The 18,234-nt window shown below is 53.7% G+C and overlaps 1 protein-coding gene across 13 annotated transcripts in view; it reads right to left on the bottom strand.

Moving 5' to 3' along the window:
- WDR90 (WD repeat domain 90) overlaps positions 1–18,093 on the bottom strand; it is a 32,618-nt gene extending 14,525 nt beyond the window's left edge. For 2 of the 13 annotated variants that reach the window (XR_015807270.1, XM_088174638.1), the window contains exons 1-23: positions 17,453–17,587; positions 16,626–16,717; positions 16,366–16,542; positions 15,971–16,088; positions 14,626–14,796; positions 13,326–13,449; positions 12,940–13,007; positions 12,736–12,845; positions 11,426–11,656; positions 10,709–10,777; positions 9,651–9,761; positions 9,425–9,570; positions 9,115–9,172; positions 7,819–7,937; positions 7,269–7,430; positions 6,463–6,590; positions 5,077–5,193; positions 4,340–4,575; positions 3,812–3,951; positions 3,182–3,312; positions 1,434–1,564; positions 888–1,055; positions 486–614 (exon numbers count right to left, since the gene is read on the bottom strand). Coding sequence is in view for 11 of the 13 variants with exons in the window: in XM_088174638.1 (XP_088030764.1) it covers positions 486–614; positions 888–1,055; positions 1,434–1,564; positions 3,182–3,312; positions 3,812–3,951; positions 4,340–4,575; positions 5,077–5,193; positions 6,463–6,590; positions 7,269–7,430; positions 7,819–7,937; positions 9,115–9,172; positions 9,425–9,570; positions 9,651–9,761; positions 10,709–10,777; positions 11,426–11,656; positions 12,736–12,845; positions 12,940–13,007; positions 13,326–13,449; positions 14,626–14,796; positions 15,971–16,088; positions 16,366–16,542; positions 16,626–16,717; positions 17,453–17,534 (3,018 nt within the window). In the remaining 2 variants the exon portion in view is untranslated. Of the gene's footprint in view, positions 1–485; positions 615–887; positions 1,056–1,433; positions 1,565–3,181; positions 3,313–3,811; positions 3,952–4,339; positions 4,576–5,076; positions 5,194–6,462; positions 6,591–7,268; positions 7,431–7,818; positions 7,938–9,114; positions 9,173–9,424; positions 9,571–9,650; positions 9,762–10,708; positions 10,778–11,425; positions 11,657–12,735; positions 12,846–12,939; positions 13,008–13,325; positions 13,450–13,582; positions 13,772–14,625; positions 14,797–15,970; positions 16,089–16,365; positions 16,543–16,625; positions 16,784–17,452; positions 17,627–18,055 lie in introns of those variants that run through there. The other 11 variants (XR_015807269.1, XM_088174629.1, XM_088174634.1 and 8 more) reach the window with 10 other exon arrangements.
- Positions 18,094–18,234: the final 141 nt, after the last annotated feature.

Here is an 18,234-nt window from a genome sequence, read left to right as displayed (position 1 = left end):
CTCCTGTCCTGGCAGGATGGGGTTACTCACTCCCTGTCCTGCACAGCCAGGGTCTACAGGCCTCAGCAGAAGGTTTAGAAGAGGATCTATCACACCTACACTTCTCACACCTATGGGCTGATCAACTTGGGGCCAACCTCCAACACACTCATTTGGGGACGGAAGCAAAAGCTGAAGAGTCCAAAGTCTTATCCTGCCTCTGAAGTTTTGGGTGAGCCATTTTCCTCTCCACGTGGCCCTGTCCCTAACACAGAGCTATCACTTATCTCTATCCTTTGTAGAGGGTCTCACTGGGGTGTTCTGGCAGCCCCAGCCTGTGCCCACTGCCAGGCATTGTAACAATGTGGGATCACAGATGCATTTCTCTGCTGGGCAAACTGGGACTGGGCACACTGAGCAAAGTCATACAGAGCCCACTTGCTGCTCTCTTCTCTGGGGATTCAGCAGTGCAGCACCACCCCCTGCCCTCTCTGTGTGGGCAGTACCTGGAAGTTGATGTTGAAGCGCATCCGATAGTCCCACACTTTGATGACCTTGTCACCAGCAGTGAGCAGGTACTGGCCATCCTTGCTCAGTGCCAAGGAGGAACAGGTCAGCTTGTGCACAGGGGACACCTGAGGACAAGAAATGGCACCAGGAGCCTTAGCTGAGCCGGTTCATATCCTTATTTACACGTCAGCAAGAGAACAGCAGTGTGACAGTGCAGAAAACAAGGACAAGCTCAGGCTCACCCTGAGCACAAGCACACTGGGACAGCTGCAGGCTTCCCACCTGTGTTTCTCTGAAGCCTGTGAGCTCCAGGAGTTCTTCTCTCCTTTAACCTCCCCCAGAGACATGAAGTGCCCAGCCCCCACGAGAGACCTCATAGATGAATTTCAGTGTCCTACCTCTCGCACCAGTCGTCCGGTTTTTGCATCAAGCACAAGGATTTTATTGGAAGAAGTGGATACCAGGAGCTCACCCTGAAGCATAGGGCCAAAGCAGACCTTCACTGCAGAGTCCAACACAGTGCAGGTGCTGTGCAGGTCGAGGACGCTGATGTCCACCCTCAGCAGCTGTGGAACAAAGAGCCACTCAACAACCACTGCAGGAGCCTCAGGATTGCTCCCGTGCTCCTAACACGAGGCTGTGGAGTCCCCTGGACCCTTCCCTTCCCACTTAACGAGGGGCTGCAGGTCCAGGTGATGCCCAGGAGAGCAGATCAAGAGAGAGCTGAGAGCTGACAGTCTCCACAGCACCTCTCCAAATTATCTTTCTAGAGGGGAATGAAACCAGAGGAGAAGAAACCTTGAATTTGTTATTTCAGTCTCACAGAAGGGAAAACAGGGAGCTCACTGTCAGCAGGCCCCATGCCCTGATCCACCTCTCTGGATGCTGCCTGTGGAGCTTCCAGGGGACATCCCTGGAAGGAGCAAGAGGAGTCTGCTGGGTACCTCATCGAGTGAGCAGGCCTCCATCACTGTCACGACGTACTTGGAGGGCCCCACAAAGGCCAGCAGGCGACTGTCCCCACTGACCACCAGAGTGTTCACACCACTGCCAGCATCCCTGGCCACCACATTGCCTGGGGGACACAGCAAGAAAGTGAGGAGGAGCAAAGCCCACTCTGATGGTGCTGCTGAGCAGCAGCTGCAGCTTCTCCAGCAGCCTGAGAAAAAAGCAACCTGTACTGTAGGAGATGCTACAAATTTTACTTATACACCCAATGTGCAGTGAACCACCTCAAAATAAGGTTGAGATGCACAGCTTGCTGCCTGAGTGAACAAGCAGCATTTTCAAGGAGAGCAGAACAAAGTCAAAGGAATAAAATTGATTTTAGGGCTTATTTTTTAGTGTTAGAAGAGGAACTCTGCAAGATCTCGGCTGCAGCCTGGATGTCTGAACCCAGAGCAGAATGAGGTCACCACCACACTGATGTCAGTCCAGAGGGCAGAGAGACCCAGAGGTCTGAAAATGACAGAAATTACAGCAATTCTCTGTATTTATTCCATGACCATAATTCCACTGTTTTGTCCCTGGAACGTGACCAGGCAGCAAACACAGTTTCAGAGCAGAGTCACCACGTGAAGGTCCAGCTGCAGCACTGACACCAAACCTGGCTGATTTTGGATGAATTCCCCGATTCCTCCAACCCCTGTTCCTTCTCCTGCACACTTCCTGGGGCAGGTTCCTCCTCTTTGTGCAATATTGCACTGTATAAAAAATCAAAGTTCCCTTTCCCTGCCCAAGCTTGTGCTGTCACAACTCATTTCCAAAGTGTACAATAAATGTGACACTAATTTTTCAAACTGCCTTGCCCTTGCCCTGCCTCCAGCTCTCCACCAGCTCCATTCACCAGCACAGAGCAACTCTGCTGCAGGCAGGATTAGGGCAACAATCCACTTCAAACAAATTAAACTGCACATGCACAGAATGGAAAGAGTCAGGGCTTAGGCATGAATAAATCTCTGTGACCCCAGCACATTCATGAAATCATGACACCAGCAGGATGAGAGGGTTTGAACCAGGACAGGTACGGAAGTGCTGGCAGTCACTGGGGTTTGCTCACACAGAAAGTACAAACAGAAATCACAGAATCATTAAGGCTGGGAAAGTCCTCTAAGATCATCAAGTCCACTAACCCATGTCCCCAGGTGCCACATCCACATGTCTTTCAAATCCTTCCAGGGATGGTGACTCCACCACTGCCCTGGGCAGCTGTGCCAGGGCCTGACCACCCTTGCCATGAAGAAATTTTCCCATGATCAAATCTAAGCCTCCCCTGCACTTGAGGCCATTTCCCCTTGTCCTGTCCCTGTTCCCTGGGAGCAGAGTTCATCCCCCACAGCTGTCCCCTCCTGTCAGGGAGTTGTGCAGATCCAGAAGGTTCCCCCCCGAGTCTCCTTTTCTCCAGGCTGAGCCCCTTTCCCAGCTCTCTCAGCCTGTCCTGGTGCTCCAGCCCCTTCCCCAGCTCTGTTCCCTTCCCTGGACACGCTCCAGCCCCTCAGTGTTGTGAGGGTCCAGAACTGACCCCAGGACTGGAGGAGCCTCAGCAATGCCCAGTGCAGGGGGAAAGAACAAAGCTCAGAAGGTTCATTGGGAAATACCACTCCAAACAGGCTGAGTTTGGGTTGGTTTGGTGTCAGGATGTCTGTGCTAATTCAAAAAAAGAAGAAAGAAAACCCCAAGCCTAGAGTCTTACCCAGAACTCTCAGAACCTGGGTTTTCCGTGCTGCCAAGCTGTACAGAGCCAGAGTTCCCTGCAAGGAGGAGCTGAACATCAAATTGCCATCTGGAGAGAAAGTCAGCCCAGTGATCGCAGTGCGGTGCTGCCTGAAAGAGGGCAGAAAACATGGAAAAAGGGAAGAGAAAAAGGAATCACAGACAGAGGGAACAGTGGTGATGTTGAATGTAACATGGTGAAGAACCCAAGAGAATGAATTAACCAGGAAGACAGCAGGACTCCACTGTGCTCACCTCTGTGGCAGCCCAGCCAACACTCCAACTTGTCAGAAAACTGAGCAGCAAGTGCAGTGCTGCAGCCTGCATGGAACTGCTCCCTCTCCCTTTGGAGCATCCTCCAAATCCCACACTGAGGCTCACAAGGGCTCCCTGCCCAGCTGCTCTCTAGGACAAGCTCTTTCCTACTCCTGTCCACTGAGAGGTCACAAAGCCCTAAGGCTTTCACCACCCAGAGCCTCGGCACAGCAAGATCTGCCCCAAGCCCATCCAGCTGGCACCTGAGGCTGGTGGAGCTCCATGATTGTCACTGTGGCTCTGTCTCATCACCAGGACACCCAGTTAGACCCTGTGTAGCTCCCACTTCACTCACCTGAGCTCCAGCAGGAGATCAGAGGCAGCCAGGCTGAAGGTCCGCACCACCCCGCTGTCGAAGCCACAGGCCAGGATCTTCCAGAAAGGGTGGAAGGCCACAGTACATGGAGTTTCCTCTGCAGCTGAAAAGTCATACAGCTGCAGGGAAGAGACACCATGGGCATGAAGCTGGAGAAGACTGGAGCTGCAGCTGGACCCAACAACTGCTCAGCCTCACATCTTCACCATGAGCATGTCCCTGCTCCTGCCTGGATGGATCTAAAGTCCAGTGAGGTCCTGGGTCTTTGGGCATTTAGATAAAGCCCTTAGGTGTTATGTTTGTGCTAAAAAGCAGCCTTCAAAAGATACAGGAAAAGGAAATAGTTTTGTCTAACAATACCTCAGAACTCTGTACTTCCAAAAGGACTCTTGCCCACAGTATCCCTCATGCTTCAGGAAGGGCTCCTGAACTGTGGGGCTTTGATAATTGGATCAAACAGAGACTCTTAATAAACAGGAGACACCACCTGCCTCTTGTCTCACCCACCTGCTGCCTGGAGGCGAGGTCCCACACTCGGATGGTGTTGTCCTGGGACACTGTTGCTATCTGCTTCCACTTCCCTTCCACTGAAAACCCCAGCACAGAGTCCTTGTGAGAGCGCATCAGCGTGTTGTAGTCCTGGGCCTGGATATCCAGGTAGCCCAGATTCCCCGAAGCTGTCGTGGACAGGACTTTGCGGCTGTCTGGGCTGATACAGACAGAACTCACTGAAGCCTCATGCTCTGGGGAAAGACACAGAAGTCAGCAAATCCTCTGGGAAAGCAGAAGCTGGAACATAGCTGCAGATCCACATTTAGGAAAGCAATGAGCAGCCCACGATCTGAAGACTGAATGCTTGCAGGTGTGAGTTTAGTGACAGATTAGAGAGATTAGTGTCTGCCCTTCCTAACATCCCCGGGCTCTGCTGCAATGGTGATTGTTTCAAAAACAATCAAGAACTGCTCAACTTCTTCCCTAATTTTTCATGGACAGATGAGCTGTGGCTAGAAGGGCACAGAAATCAAGATGGAAAGTCTGTTCTCTCCCAGGAGATCCTGCCTTTCTCCTATGAGTTACAACAATAAACATGAATAATTGCCACTGAAGACTTGCAAGCCAGCCAGCCCTGGAGGCAGCACACACAACACAGCCCTCACTGCTGAGGATTGCTGTGGGAGCTGTGGAGCTCTGGATCTGCAGCAGGAGATGTGGAACTCAGAAGCACCACTCCCACTTCTACTCACCTGCTTCTAAGACAGCAGCTGAGAAGTCAAGTAGCCACAGCCTCATGTAGCCATCCTCTGATCCAGTGGCACAAAAGGTCAAGGACATGCTGATACTGTTTATAGCAATGCCAGGGCCTGGAAACCCGAAAAACAACACCTCCTTATACAGGTGAAACAAGAAAACTCAACCTGAGAGGGGGGGCCCATCCAATAGCTGAGTCTGGTAGTCCACCCACTCCCAGCTGGAGCCTGAGGAGGATGCAGCAGCCCCACAGTGACTGGCAGAACAGGCTGAAGGGTCCCAGCCAGCCCTTCCGAGGGCTCCAAACTCCTCTTTACCATTGTGAAACTCTTGCCAGGCACAGAAAATTCCTACCCCTGTCATATTTTGCCTCAAACAGGATCCTATAGCAAAGGCTATCCCAGATTAACTGCCTGAGGTACAAACCCTTTCACTGCCATGTCCCAAAGCCTCTCTGCAGAAGGGAGATACAGATCCACAAACTGGGAGTTTTTGATTCACAGAATCATTAAGGTTGGAAAACCTCATTGTCTCACCACCAGCCCATGTCCCCAAGTGCCCATCCACAGGCTTTTTGAACATTTCCAGGGATAGAATGGGCAGCTTGTTCCAATGCCTTATCACACTTCCAGTCAAGAATTTTTCCCCAATATCTAACCTAAATTTAGGTATAAAGGCCATAAGTTAGAGCTAGCACTGAGACCAGGAGGCACGAAGGATTTGTTTAATCTCCTTTTGGGCCCTTTCTTGCCCCTGAAGTGAGAACTGCAAAGAACTCAAAGGCCACATTATAGATTAATTAGCTCAATTTGCAAAGCAAACTATGCACTAAGTTTTAAGATATCAGAGCAATCACACTTGAAAGTGAATTCTTCCTGCTGTTCAAGTTAATGGAAGAGCTGAAAGTTGGTCTACTTAATGTAGAGCAACAAAGATTCCCCGAACGCTCTGCACCAGCTGAATAATGAAAAAATCCCCAAATTCATCTTCTTCGTTAATCTTAGTTCTTTTTCCATCTCTCCATTAAGCCTCCCATCAGCAAATGAAGACCTTGTCTCATGTTTCTAAAAGTAGTGTTTCTCTGAAAGTGCAATCAGCATTTAAAATGCTAAAATCTTTCTTAAAACGATACTTTGCTGTACTAAGGAAGATTATTTGCAGTCCTTAAGAGGCAAATAGCAATGATCTAATCAACCCCAAAATAATCCTTCAGCAGTAGGTAAAGAACTAGTTGGTTTGAGCAGATTTCTGACCCCCAACGGTGGTGGAGGTGGTCTCTGGTTGTTTTCCCCCTCTCCCTGCCTGCTCCTGCTCTCACCTGAGCTGCTCCCTGCCTGCAGGTGCTCCCACCTGAGCTCTTCCCTGCCTGCTCCTGCTCTCACCTGAGCTGCTCCCTGCCTGCTCCTCCCCGTCCCCCCGGGGCTGTGCAGGCAGCAGGCGCCGTGCACTCCGCACACAAACATTCTTGTAGTCCACCTCCAGCACGTGGCCACTCCTGCTGCACACAAAGCTGTAAAAATCAAAACAGGAGAGCCTTCTTTTAGTAAAAATCTACCTTGGTTTACCTTGGTTCAACTGGTTTGTGTAAAGCAATCCTGGCTCACAAGTAGTATAAGAGGTCAACAAGGTGTCCAAGTTTTCCACACACCCCCAAAGAAGTCAGAATTTCTTATTTGGTTTCCTGACCCTTAGGAACAGAAATTAGCAAAAGAGAGAAAAGCTTGCCATAAACTCCAAAAGGAGCCTCCCTCTGCCATAGGCTGGCTGAGCTGACAGCTCTGCCTTTGTGGGACAGCATGGGGTGGCAACAAAGGTCTGGCTTTGATGATTAAAATAAAACAACAAAGTGTGTCTGTATGCAAGAGGATGTGTACCAGGCTCCTCCTGCTGACCCAGGAATCCAGCAGAGCTTCAGGTGGGGAGAGAGTCACTAAATATGGCAGAACAGCAGCATGACAAGAGGAAAGAGGCTGCTCTGCAAGGAACCAAATCTCTTTTGGGAGGTGACACGTACTGAGTGGGGAGAGCCTCTCCCAGCTCCAGAAGGCAGCTGCATTTTGAGGGAGAAGCTCAGCAAAGCTCCGTGGTTGAGGGGAAGGTGAATGCTAAGCAGGGAGAGGTGCAGAGCTCCCTCCTGCTGGGCTGCCCGGGACAGGGGACAGGGATAGGGACAGTTCCAGGCCCTTACAGCACGCGGTTCTCCGGCTCCTGCTCGGGCCCAGGCCCCTCCTGGAAGGCCAGGTCGGTAAAGTCCAGGGAATGGTACTCGCCCAGCGTGACGGGACACGAGCGCAGGGCCCCGCTCCGCACTCGCCACAGCCTGATGTTGTCCCGGCCACACGACACCATCCTGTCCCAGAGACACGGCCTGAGCACCAGGGCACAGCTCCCCAGCCCCTGAGGGACGGGCAGTGTCCCAAGGGCTGCTGACAGCAAGGACTGAGAACAGCAATAACAACCAGATGGCTGCAGCACCACAAATCCCCCCAGCCATGCCAGAGTTATCGAATAAAAGTGGTTTGGGATGTAGAGACCTTAAAAGCTCATCTCGTGTCATGAGTAGGGACGCTTTCCACTATCCCAGATTGTTCCAAGCCCTGACCAACCTGGCCTTGGAGACTTCCAGATATGGGACAGCCACAGCTTCTCTGGGTACCCTGTGCCCCACCCTCACAGGGAACAATTTCTTCCCAATATCTAAGAATCAATATTTTCAATTTCTTTTCCTGGCACACTACCTGGTATCATCAAAGAAAGCAATCTTCATGGCCTGGATGTCCACATCTGTGTGTGCTTTGGCCAGCACAGTCACACCTCCACCACGGGTCACCTGAGCAGTGTTCCACACCACCACCATCTGAAGCAAGAAAATACAATGGGAGAGCTGCTCAAAACCTTGGCAGCACACGAGCTTTTCCTCCAGCAGCTGCTCCAGAGCTGGGCATGAAGTATTGATAACAGAGCTGATGCAGGGAAATAAAACCCATTGCACAGAGGGCTTAGGAGAGTCCAACAGCTTTGTAAAGCTTCATGGCAATATCCTTGTCTGCAATCCATAATTAGAGATTCTAAATCCCAGGGCTGCCTGGCAACAGGGTTCAGACTTGGAAAGAAAATCCACAGAGCAGTGGGAACTCTGCCTGCTGGGATACAGGAGCTGTCCCAGGGCTGAGGGGGTGGGAGGCAGCTCGTGTCCACTGCTCAGTGCAGGCCTGTGTGCCCTCAGTGCCCATCACCAGGGGCAAGAGTCAAACCCTCTACCTAAAGCAAAGGGGCGGGTGCTCTGCATTCCAGCACAGTGTTAAAACCAAACCCAGCATCACCTCAGAGGCTGGGATGGGCTGAGGCATCATCCTGGGACAGGTATTCCCCCAGCACCCCCATTCTCCCACCGTGCTTTCACCCCATTGATCCCACCTCCCCAGCTCCCACACTGCCACACGCTGGGAGAAACACAGAGCACTGTGTGGTTTTTCCTTCACTTAGTGATGGCACAGCTAATTGCTGATGGTCGTCACTAAAGGATGAAAACAGTGGATGAAAAACAGTTCCACTGACAAAACAAAACCTCCAGTCCCATGGAACAAGTTTATTTTTTGACTGCTACACGTGGGATCTGCGTCATCCCCAGCTACAAAGCTGGGCAGCAGCTCCACTGCCCGGCATCCCTTCCCACAGTGATGCCTGGAGCTGGAAGATTTCACCTCACATCTTGCCCTAAATGCTATTAAAATAAAGGTATAACCCCATCACCCTGCCTGGGTCCTAGCTGGGACCACTCCAGGGATACAACAGCCCCAAAGCACAACCCCAGCAGGTCTCTCCAGCTACTTCCAAAAGGATTTGTTCACTTGCAGCTGAGGAACACCCACAAGCATCAGGCAGAGGGGAAGTAGTCTCTGGGCAGAGAAAATTATGTCCCCCAAGAACATGCCTAGGAAAGCCAAGAGCAGAGGTTTGCCTGGAAAATAACTACAGAATCTGGGAGAACAGCTCTCTCAGGGAAACCTCCCAGCCCCAGGGTCAGCTCTCACCGTTTTGCTGTGCACATCCTTCCCAACACCACACAGAACAGCTCCACTGTGGGAAAAGCTGCAAGAAGAGAGACCTGGTGAAAAACAGCTCCTTGTACCCTGGGTTCATCCTCACAGGGCATAAAAGGGGACAAGTTGTGAGGATGGGGAGACAGCAAGACCTGAGGGATAAGCTCAGCAGAGAGCTGGCAGCACATCCAGGCCAGCTGCCAGCAGGGTTGGTGACAACACAGGCAGCCGTAATTCATCCCTGCTTTATCACGCAGCAATAGCACGGAAAAGCTGCTGTGCTGCAGTGCTGAGCACACACCTGAGGGACACCAGGGACTGCAGGTAGGTTTTGAAGAGGCAGAGGCAGGATGCCGTGGGGAAGTCCCAGAGGCGCCCCACGCTGCGGGGCCCGGCCTGTGCCGAGGCCAGCAAGGCGCCGCTCCCGCTGAACGCCAGCGCCGACACCTGCGGGAAGCACCGAGAGAGGAGCTGGCTCCGGGGTGCCACGACAGGGCTGGCACCAGGGCACCAAGGGCTACACTCACCTTGTCTGTGTGGCCAAGGAAGAACCTCTGCTCGCCAGTCTTGAGGAGCAGGGCGACGATGACGGCGTGGCAGGGGTACACCACGGCCGTGCTGTCCTGTGTCCACAGAGCCTGCAGCACCCAGACAGGGGGGACACAGCTCCAGAACTGCCCCACAGCCCAGGCACAGAGTGCTTCCCCAGCCCTGCAAGGGTTCAAGGCCAGGCTGGATGGGGTTTGGAACAACCTGGGCTAGTGGGAGCCTATGGCAGAGGATGGAATGGGATGGACTTCAAGGTCTCTTCCCATTGAACAGCAGATCCAAGGAAAACATTGCTGGCAGAGCCTTGAACTGACTGAACCAAAACAAGCCTTCCTTTACCCTAACACAGACCACAAGCAAGGCCCAGTGTGCCATAGAAACAATCCAAAACACAGCCCCTTCCTTTCCAGCCTCCACCAAGCAGCACCAGTTTTAATGTGTTAAAAAGATATGAAATTTAGTGAGTGGTCTGGAGCACAGGTCTGATGAGAAGCAGCTTAGGGGCCTCAGCCTGGACCTTCTGGCTCTGCACAACTCCCTGACAGGAGGAAGCAGCCAGGTGAGGGTCAGGCTCTGTTCCCAAGGAACAGGGACAGGACAAGAGGAAATGGCCTCAAGTGCCAGGGAAGGTTTAGGCTGGATACTGGGAAAACTTCTTCACAGAAACAGTGGTCAGGCACTGGCACAGCTGCCCAGGGCAGTGGTGGAGTCACCATCCCTGGAGGGATTTGAAAGACATGTAGATGTGGCACTTGAGGACATGGGTCAGTGGTGGGCCTGGGAATCCTGGGAAAACCAACTGGAATTGATGTCTTTAGAGAGTTTTCAATCCTATGATTCTGCCTAATGGGCCCCATAATTTTAAATTCACCATCCTAACAGCAGAACAGCTGCCACAGATGCTCAGGCCCACCCACGTTGGGATCATTTTCCACATCAGGCAGTGCCACACTCAGCTGCATTTCACACTTCCAAAACATCCATATCCTGGCCACACAATGACAGATCAACTCCCCAGATCATCCAAGCCACTGACCCATTTGGTGCTGCATCCTCCAAAACCAATAATTGTTCTCAGCTTCAGGATGGGATCTGGTACAAGCCCCTGGAAAAGAAAACCAGACAGCACCATCATGCTTAGAACCAAGCTGGGGTCCTCCTCCATGGGGCTCTCTCTGAAGCACAGAGGCACCTCTGGGTTTCTCCTGTCAGAAGGGACAACTTTAAGCATTTAACCCAGCAGAGTCAAAGCTGGCAGCAGGAGGAGCTGGGGTTTCTGAGTTAAGGAGCTCTCCCACCTAGCCCCAGTGATGCCCAGAGACCTGGAGTCACTCTGAGAATCCCAGATTGGTCTGGGTTGGAAGGAACCCTAAAGTCCATCCACTTCCACCCCTCTGGCCACAGACAGGGACACCTTCTAATAGCCCAGGCTGCTCCAAGCCCTGTCTAACCTGGCCTTGGACACTTCCAGGGCTGTCATACAGGCTGGGGCTCACCTGTGGGATGGCATAAGGCCCAGAGCCCTTCCTGTATACACCTGGGCAAACCTGTGGCTTAAGGTCAGCACATTTGAACTCAGGGTCCCTCTGTCAAGGCAAGTAGGGTGCTGGTGGGAAGAACTGCTCATCAGAAAAAGGTATTTTGGATTCTGTAAGTTGAACTGAAACACCAGTGTGAAGCTTGTGTTCCCTCTCTCCCTTCATTAGAAATAAACACCCCAAAGCCACCTTGTGACCCTGCAGACCTCACGCACCTCCTCTGAGCCAGGGACAGGTCGGGTTGTCTGTCTCCTCCCCCTCTGATGAGCGTAGACGTGGATGCCACCATCACTGAGTGGCACTGGCTGCCCCATGTCCCCTGCACTGTGCAGCCTCTGCTTCTCGTCCAGCATGGGGTCTCCAGCAGGCACAGCTCTCGGAGGCCCTGGCACTGCCAGGTGAAGCTCAGGGATGCTTTTCGTGACCACAGGACACCGATGTGGCACCTGAGAATGAGGAAAGCCTCAGACAGAGCTCAGTTCTCCTGCCAGTGCCCTCCACCTGCACAGGGGCAGGGACAGGGAGGCACCCACGTCTGTCCTGAGGGCTCTTCACAGCAACACAAACAAGGACGAAAAGATGTGGAGGGAGAGCAGCCCCGTGAGTACCTGGCTTGGCCAGGTCGTTAACCAGCTGCTCTCCTTATGCTCCCAGTATTGTCTGTGCACAGCTCACCACCTCCAGACAGCAAACCAGAGCCTTGTCTAAATACTCGAGGAGCTCTGGCAGGCCTGCCACTGCCCTGGGGAGACTGGTCAGTGCCTGACCACCCTTTGAGGGAAGAACCTTTATCTAATATCCATTAAAACCTCCCCTGACACAGCTCCAGCTGTTCCCTGGTTCCTATCCCTGTCACAGAGAGCAGAGATCAGAGCTGTAGCCCCTGACAAGGTCTGACCTCAGTCTCTTTCTCTCCATCTGATTAAACCAAGTGACTGCTGCACCTCTCAGTCTTCCCCTCTAGACCCTTCACCATCCTCACAGCCATCCTTTGGACACCTTCTAATAAGAGAGGTTGTGCTCCTCAGTTTCTCTCTCTCCACAGCATGAGGATGGCTTCCCCCAGTCCCTCTCCCAACACTCTCCACCACTCTGGCAAGCCAGTCTGGACACCAGCTCCCACATCACCCCCAGTGGGGAAGGGGAAACCAAGATGAGGGCAGCTGCCTGCAGCCCCAGCAATCCCAGCTCCACACACTGCTCTGCTCCCTGAGGGCACTGATCACATTCCTTAGTCTCCAGACCTCACTTCCTTATCTATGATTTGAAGACACACCGATCTGCTGCCTCCACAGAGACAGGGAAGACGGATGTCTGGAGATTTCGAGATACTTGGCACATCTCCTGTCTCTGTGCTGCTGAACTGAACCCCCAAACTGCAGGGCTCTGGTCACCAGACAGTGCCTGGAACAGCTGCCAACGACAACAAGCAGCTTCTACACCTTAAATTAAGACACAGACGCAAGGAAAAGCTCTATGGGAAGCAGGAAGGAAGGAGCTGCAGCCTCCTCCAAGGTACACTTACAGCTTTGGGACTGGTTATCTGTGGGATGAGGGACAGGCGGTCACAGACTGGTCTGGACAGTGTCACCAGCTGGGTCTGCGGGCGGCCGGGCTCCTCCAGGACTTGGTCACCTGGGCAACACAAGGAGCAGGTCGAGCTCTTTTGGAAACCCAGGGCACCCAACTGGGGTGGCACAGCCTTGCCTATTGTCTCCAGCATTCCCACCTGCCACAGGACTTGGGAAACTCTTCTGGATGGAGTTCTGCAGCAGTTTAGCCCCCTCAGATGGGAACCTGAGCAGAACCAGAGGAAGGCACCGTGTCATTGGGATATTGCATTGGCACTTGGTACCTCAGCCTGGCACAGAGGCCTCTTCACTGTCTCCTGCAAGATCTCTCCCCTTTTGCCTCACGGTCCTCCAAATAGAGGGGTACCAAAGGCAGATGACACTAAGGTGTCTTTGTTAACAACACCTAAATGCAGGAGGTGGGGGGACCTACCCAAGCCCAGGTTCACCTGGATCTGTCATTCCTTAAGTTGCACTGCCCATGCTGCCCTTCCCAGGGGCGTGGGGAGGTCTGGGAGCTGCAGGGGGATCAGAGCAGCCATACCTGATGTAGTCATAGAGGTTGTGCCACTTCTCCCCCTTGGGTACAGGGAAGGCCAATTCCCGGGGCATGGGAGCAGCCCCACGGCAGGACAGGTCACTGAGCCGGGCCTCAGCCAATGTCACACCTGGCAGGACAGGGACACACACCTGTGAGCTCTCCAAGCCCAGGGAGCTGCCTGAAATCACATTCCCTGTGGGACACAGGCACAAAGCACTTCCCACCTGAGAAACAAAGGCTGAGGTTTGTAACAAACCCACCTTGCACAGGTGTATTCCTGTAACTCCCAACCTCCAAAGAAGAGCCCAGAGCATAAACCCTTGGATTCCAGTTATAAACCCCCAGGCTCAAGCTTCATGTCATTTCTGTTCACTGATTCAGCAGTTTCACATGATTTCTCTTAAGGCTCATTGGCCATTTTCTTGTCTTATCTCCTCCATGTATTTTTAAACTTAGGAAAGTGAAACAGGAAAGGTTTCAGGAAAGATACAATAAGTTTCAGGAATTTCAAAGCAGCCCTTATAACTTCTTCCTTACTGATGCTTCCCAGCAGGCCAGGCAGTTCAGACAGAATTCCAGCACGAAAAAGGAAAGACAGAAAACAAAGGATTTGACCAAAGTACCTCTGCCACACTGAGCAGGTGGATAAAAAAAGCAGGTTGGAAGATTTTTGACACAAAGAAAGCACATGCACTTCCAGCAGATAAAAGCACAAGTCTTGCAGAACTGAGGCTTCATCACACCTTTCATTTTTACCCCTGAAAAAATTTCTAACCTTAGAAAGATATTTAACTTTGCTCTTTTCATTCACATTTACAGCTAGATATGAGAGGATACTTTCCTCCAGAGTTTGGGAGACTGTATTCCATTCCAGATTTCCTTCCAGTGCCAAGAGAGACGGGGAGGGATTTTGGACAAGGACATGGAGGGACAGGACACAGGGAATGGCTTCCCATTGCCAGAGGGCAGGGATGGATGGGATATTGGGAAGGAATTGTTCCCTGGGAGGGTGGGCAGGCCCTGCCACAGGGTGCCCAGAGAAGCTGTGGCTGCCCCTGGATCCCTGGCAGTGTCCAAGGCCAGGTTGGACAGGGCTTGGAGCAGCCTGGGACAGTGGAAGGTGTCCCTGCCTGCATAGAAATTTAATGCAGTACCAAGTACTTTTCCTGTTGGTATCACAGAGCACCAGCAGCCCAGTGCTCTGCCAGGGCTACAAACTCAGCTCTGAACCCCCATGGGGTCCCCCCAGGCTGGGCTGGTCTCAGGAGAAAGCAGGGGCCAGCCTGAGCTCTGGGCTCCTCACCTGGCTCAAAGAGCAGGTCGCTGGTGCAGAGGTTTTTCACGAGCAGGTTGCAGCAGAGTTTGACCCCCCTGAGGTGGCTGTACCTGCGGCTCAGGTACAGGGCCAGGATGGAGGGCAGGTCCAGCACCAGGCACGTCCAGCGCACGTCAGCCGGGGCTGCTCCAGGGGCACCTGGGGAGGAGAGGACAGGTGGGAAAAGGATGGTGGGAAAGAGGATACAGACATGGATCTTCGTTGGAACCCCTGAAACTGAGGGTTTTAGACTTTCTGTGCTGACAGGCACTGACCCTCAATAAAAAACTGCTTTTGACCTGAGGCCTTGGAGAAAGCTTCCAAAATTAAATGATAGAACTAAGATCACAGGTGTGTAGTTTGAATAGAAGCATGTAATGTCACATGGTGGAAAATTTGGAATTTGAGGTTTTAGAATATAGTGGTGTATAGAGGGCAAGATGGAGGTTTTGGGGTGGAAGTTTCTTCTTCATGGGTCTAGGTGGGAACTTAAGTTTAATTCGATAGAAAAATCCGCATTGTGGGTCACAGGTGTTTCGTTATTGGGTGGAAAGTAAAAATAATTTAGATGTTAGTTCTTAACTGGACAGCTTGGGCTTAAAAGACCTTGTAACAAGAAAGACAGATCACCATTTTGCCATTTTTAGCTTGTTAGCTTGAAGTGCTGTAGCACTCACTGTAACATAGATAAGAATTAACAAACATCTGAGTCCAAACACGAAATTCCATCTCTCAACCTTTTAATCCCAACTCTGGCATAAAAGAAAAAAAGAAGACTAAAGCCTAAGCAATGGATCTTGCTGGACAGGAGACACAAGGTTCACAGGGTTCAGTACAAAGTATTTACCAGGCAACATTCCCACCAGGCCTGTGCCAAGTGGGAGATGGGAAAACAAGTCTTGTAGGCTCATGGGTGGGGAAGGACAGACAGGCATCCCACCACCTCCATGGACTCATGCCTGGCTTGACACTGCACCCCACTGTTTGGGAAAACAGGGATAGGGGACAGCCTAGCCAGGAGCTACAGCTCTGATCTGGCTGCAGAGATCAGGTGGGGCTGCTCAGGCCCACCACTCTTATCATAAAAATGCTGCAATGCTTTGGGCTGGGAGGGATAACCTTAAAACCCACCTCATTCCACTCCCTGCCACGGGCAGGGACGCCTGCCACTGTCCCAGGTTGCTCCACGCCTCACCCAACCCGGCCTTGGACACTGCCAGGGATGAGGCAGCCACAGCTTCTCTTCAAACACATCGAGCCAACTTGAGAACTCAATTTACTTTTGAACAATTTATTTTGGTGGTGATGTGCCAGCCCAGCCCCAGCTCCTCACCCCGCCGGGCCGTGCCCTCGCTGGCTGCTCCGCAGACAAAGGGAAACTGGAGCCAGGTGGCCGTGGATTTGAATTCCTTGAAGAGGCTGGAGAAGGAGATGCGAACCACCTGGTTTTCCTGGGAAGACACACACACACACACGGAGCTTTAGTCACCCTGGTGGCTTCGGCAGGGAAGTGCTGCAGAAAAGAAGGCATGTGGCCCTATCTCCAGTCCCCTCCACATCCCCTGGCCCCAGCAGAGATGCCACCAGGACGGAAACTATCTCCAGCCTGGAGTGACCCACCAGCAGCAAAGAGCAGCCACATCCTGCAGCCCCAAAGCCCACCAGTGCCATCCCCGCTCCTTCAACCAGCCACGATGGCAGTTAAAGAGGCCACCCTGCGTCACGGACCTCGGTGGTGACATCCAGGTGCACGAGGAAGTGCTTGCGGGGCAGGGGCCTGAAGAGCAGGTAGAGGTAGCGTCCTGTGAGCCCCAGGGACTGTGTCCCTGCTCGTGGCAGCTGCAGGTAGCTGCTGGCCGGGTTGGAGCCTCGGATCCGGTAGATTGTTCCCTTCAGCCTCGTGTCCTTTGGAAACCAGGGAAAGATGGGGTTGGGTCAGCACTGCCCAGCCTTGGCAGTGCCTCCCCTCCCCACGGTGCCCCCGTTACCGTGAGGGCGGCCACATCCCCCTCCTTGGCAGAGCGCTTCCATTCCTCCACACGGAAGTGCTTGAAGATGTTCAGGTAGGGACGCTGCCAGGCTGCCAGCACCAGGATCATCGGGGGGACAGAACCCCAGCCTGGACCCCCCCCCCACTACCCCCTGTATGCCCCGAGGTCCCCTGCCCCACTAGCACCCCACTATCTGCATGTCCTGAGTCTCCTCCTCATGATGCAAGCCCGGTGATGCCCCCATTATCACTTTACCCCAATTCTCCCCAGCCATAGTGATACCCCCAAGCCCCAGTGCCCTGCTGAGGATCCCATTACTCCCCTCCTCCAGCTCCAGGAATGCCCCTGGAACCTCCAAGCCCTGAGATCCTCCAGTCCCAATGACATCCCCACCACCTCCACACCCCTGACCCTGCAGCCCCGGTGATGTCTCTGTGCCCCGAGCATGGTGACAGACCTGGTAACCCCATGTTCCAGGTCCTCCCACCCTGCTGACAGCCCAGTGTCTCCATGTTCCAAGCCTCCCCAGCCCTGGTGGCACCCCATTAACCCAATGTGCAGAGCACCCCATGCCCAGTGACACCCTTGTCTCTCAGTGTATGCAGCCCCTCAGATCCAGCGACGCGCCTGGGCCCGGTGACACCCCCAGTACCCCCATACTCCGAATCCCCCATGCCTGGTGACAGTGCCCCGAGCCCCAGTGATAACCCTGTTACTGCCATGCTCTGAGCCCCACCTCCAACCAACCCCAGCACGACTGACATCCCTGTTATCACCACGCCACAAATCCCTCAGCCCCCAGTAACCCCGTGCCCGGAGCCCACCTCTCCTCCCGGTGATGCCCCCGTTACCCGTGTGCCCCGAACCCCTCCAGAACTGCCCCATCCGTGGTGACACTCCCGGCATCCCCGCGCTCCGAACTCTCACAGCCGGTGATGCCTCGGTTCCCCCATCCCCACTGACGCTCCGCGTCCCCCCCATGCCCGGCAGCCCCGTGATTATGCCATGCCTCCCCCACTCTCAGTCATGTCCCCCCCATTCTCGCTCACACCATTAGCCCGTGTCCCTCCCATGCTCAGTCATGTCGTCCCATTACCCCGTGTCCCCCCCATGTTCAGTCATGTCCCCCCATCCCCGCTCACACTCCCATTACCCCGTGTCCCCCCATACTCAGTCATGTCCCCTCCCATCCCCGCTCACACCCCCATTACCCCGTGTCCCCCCATACTCAGTCATGTCCCCTCCCATCCCCGCTCACACCCCCATTACCCCGTGTCCCCCCATACTCAGTCATGTCCCCTCCCATCCCCGCTCACACCCCCATTACCCCGTGTCCCCCCATGCTCAGTCACGTCCCCCCATTACCCCGTGTCCCCCCTCCAATCCCCGCTGTCGCCCCCGGCCGCCGCGCGCTCCCGCCCCCCCACCTGCCGCCATGGCGCGCGCCGCCGGCTCAACCGTCCCGCGCGGCCGCAGCCAATCAACGGCGCGCTATCGCCTGTCACGTGACTAGACCCCGCCCTCAGCTCCGCCCCCGCGCTCTGACCGCGCCCCCTGCCCCTCCCCGCGGTCGCGACTCGATCGCGACAGATCTCCGGGCACGCGC

The sequence above is a fragment of the Sturnus vulgaris genome, chromosome 16, assembly GCF_052056855.1.
Source record: "Sturnus vulgaris isolate bStuVul1 chromosome 16, bStuVul1.hap1, whole genome shotgun sequence".
Lineage (NCBI taxonomy): Eukaryota > Metazoa > Chordata > Aves > Passeriformes > Sturnidae > Sturnus > Sturnus vulgaris.
This window is presented reverse-complemented; position numbering and strand designations above follow the sequence as displayed.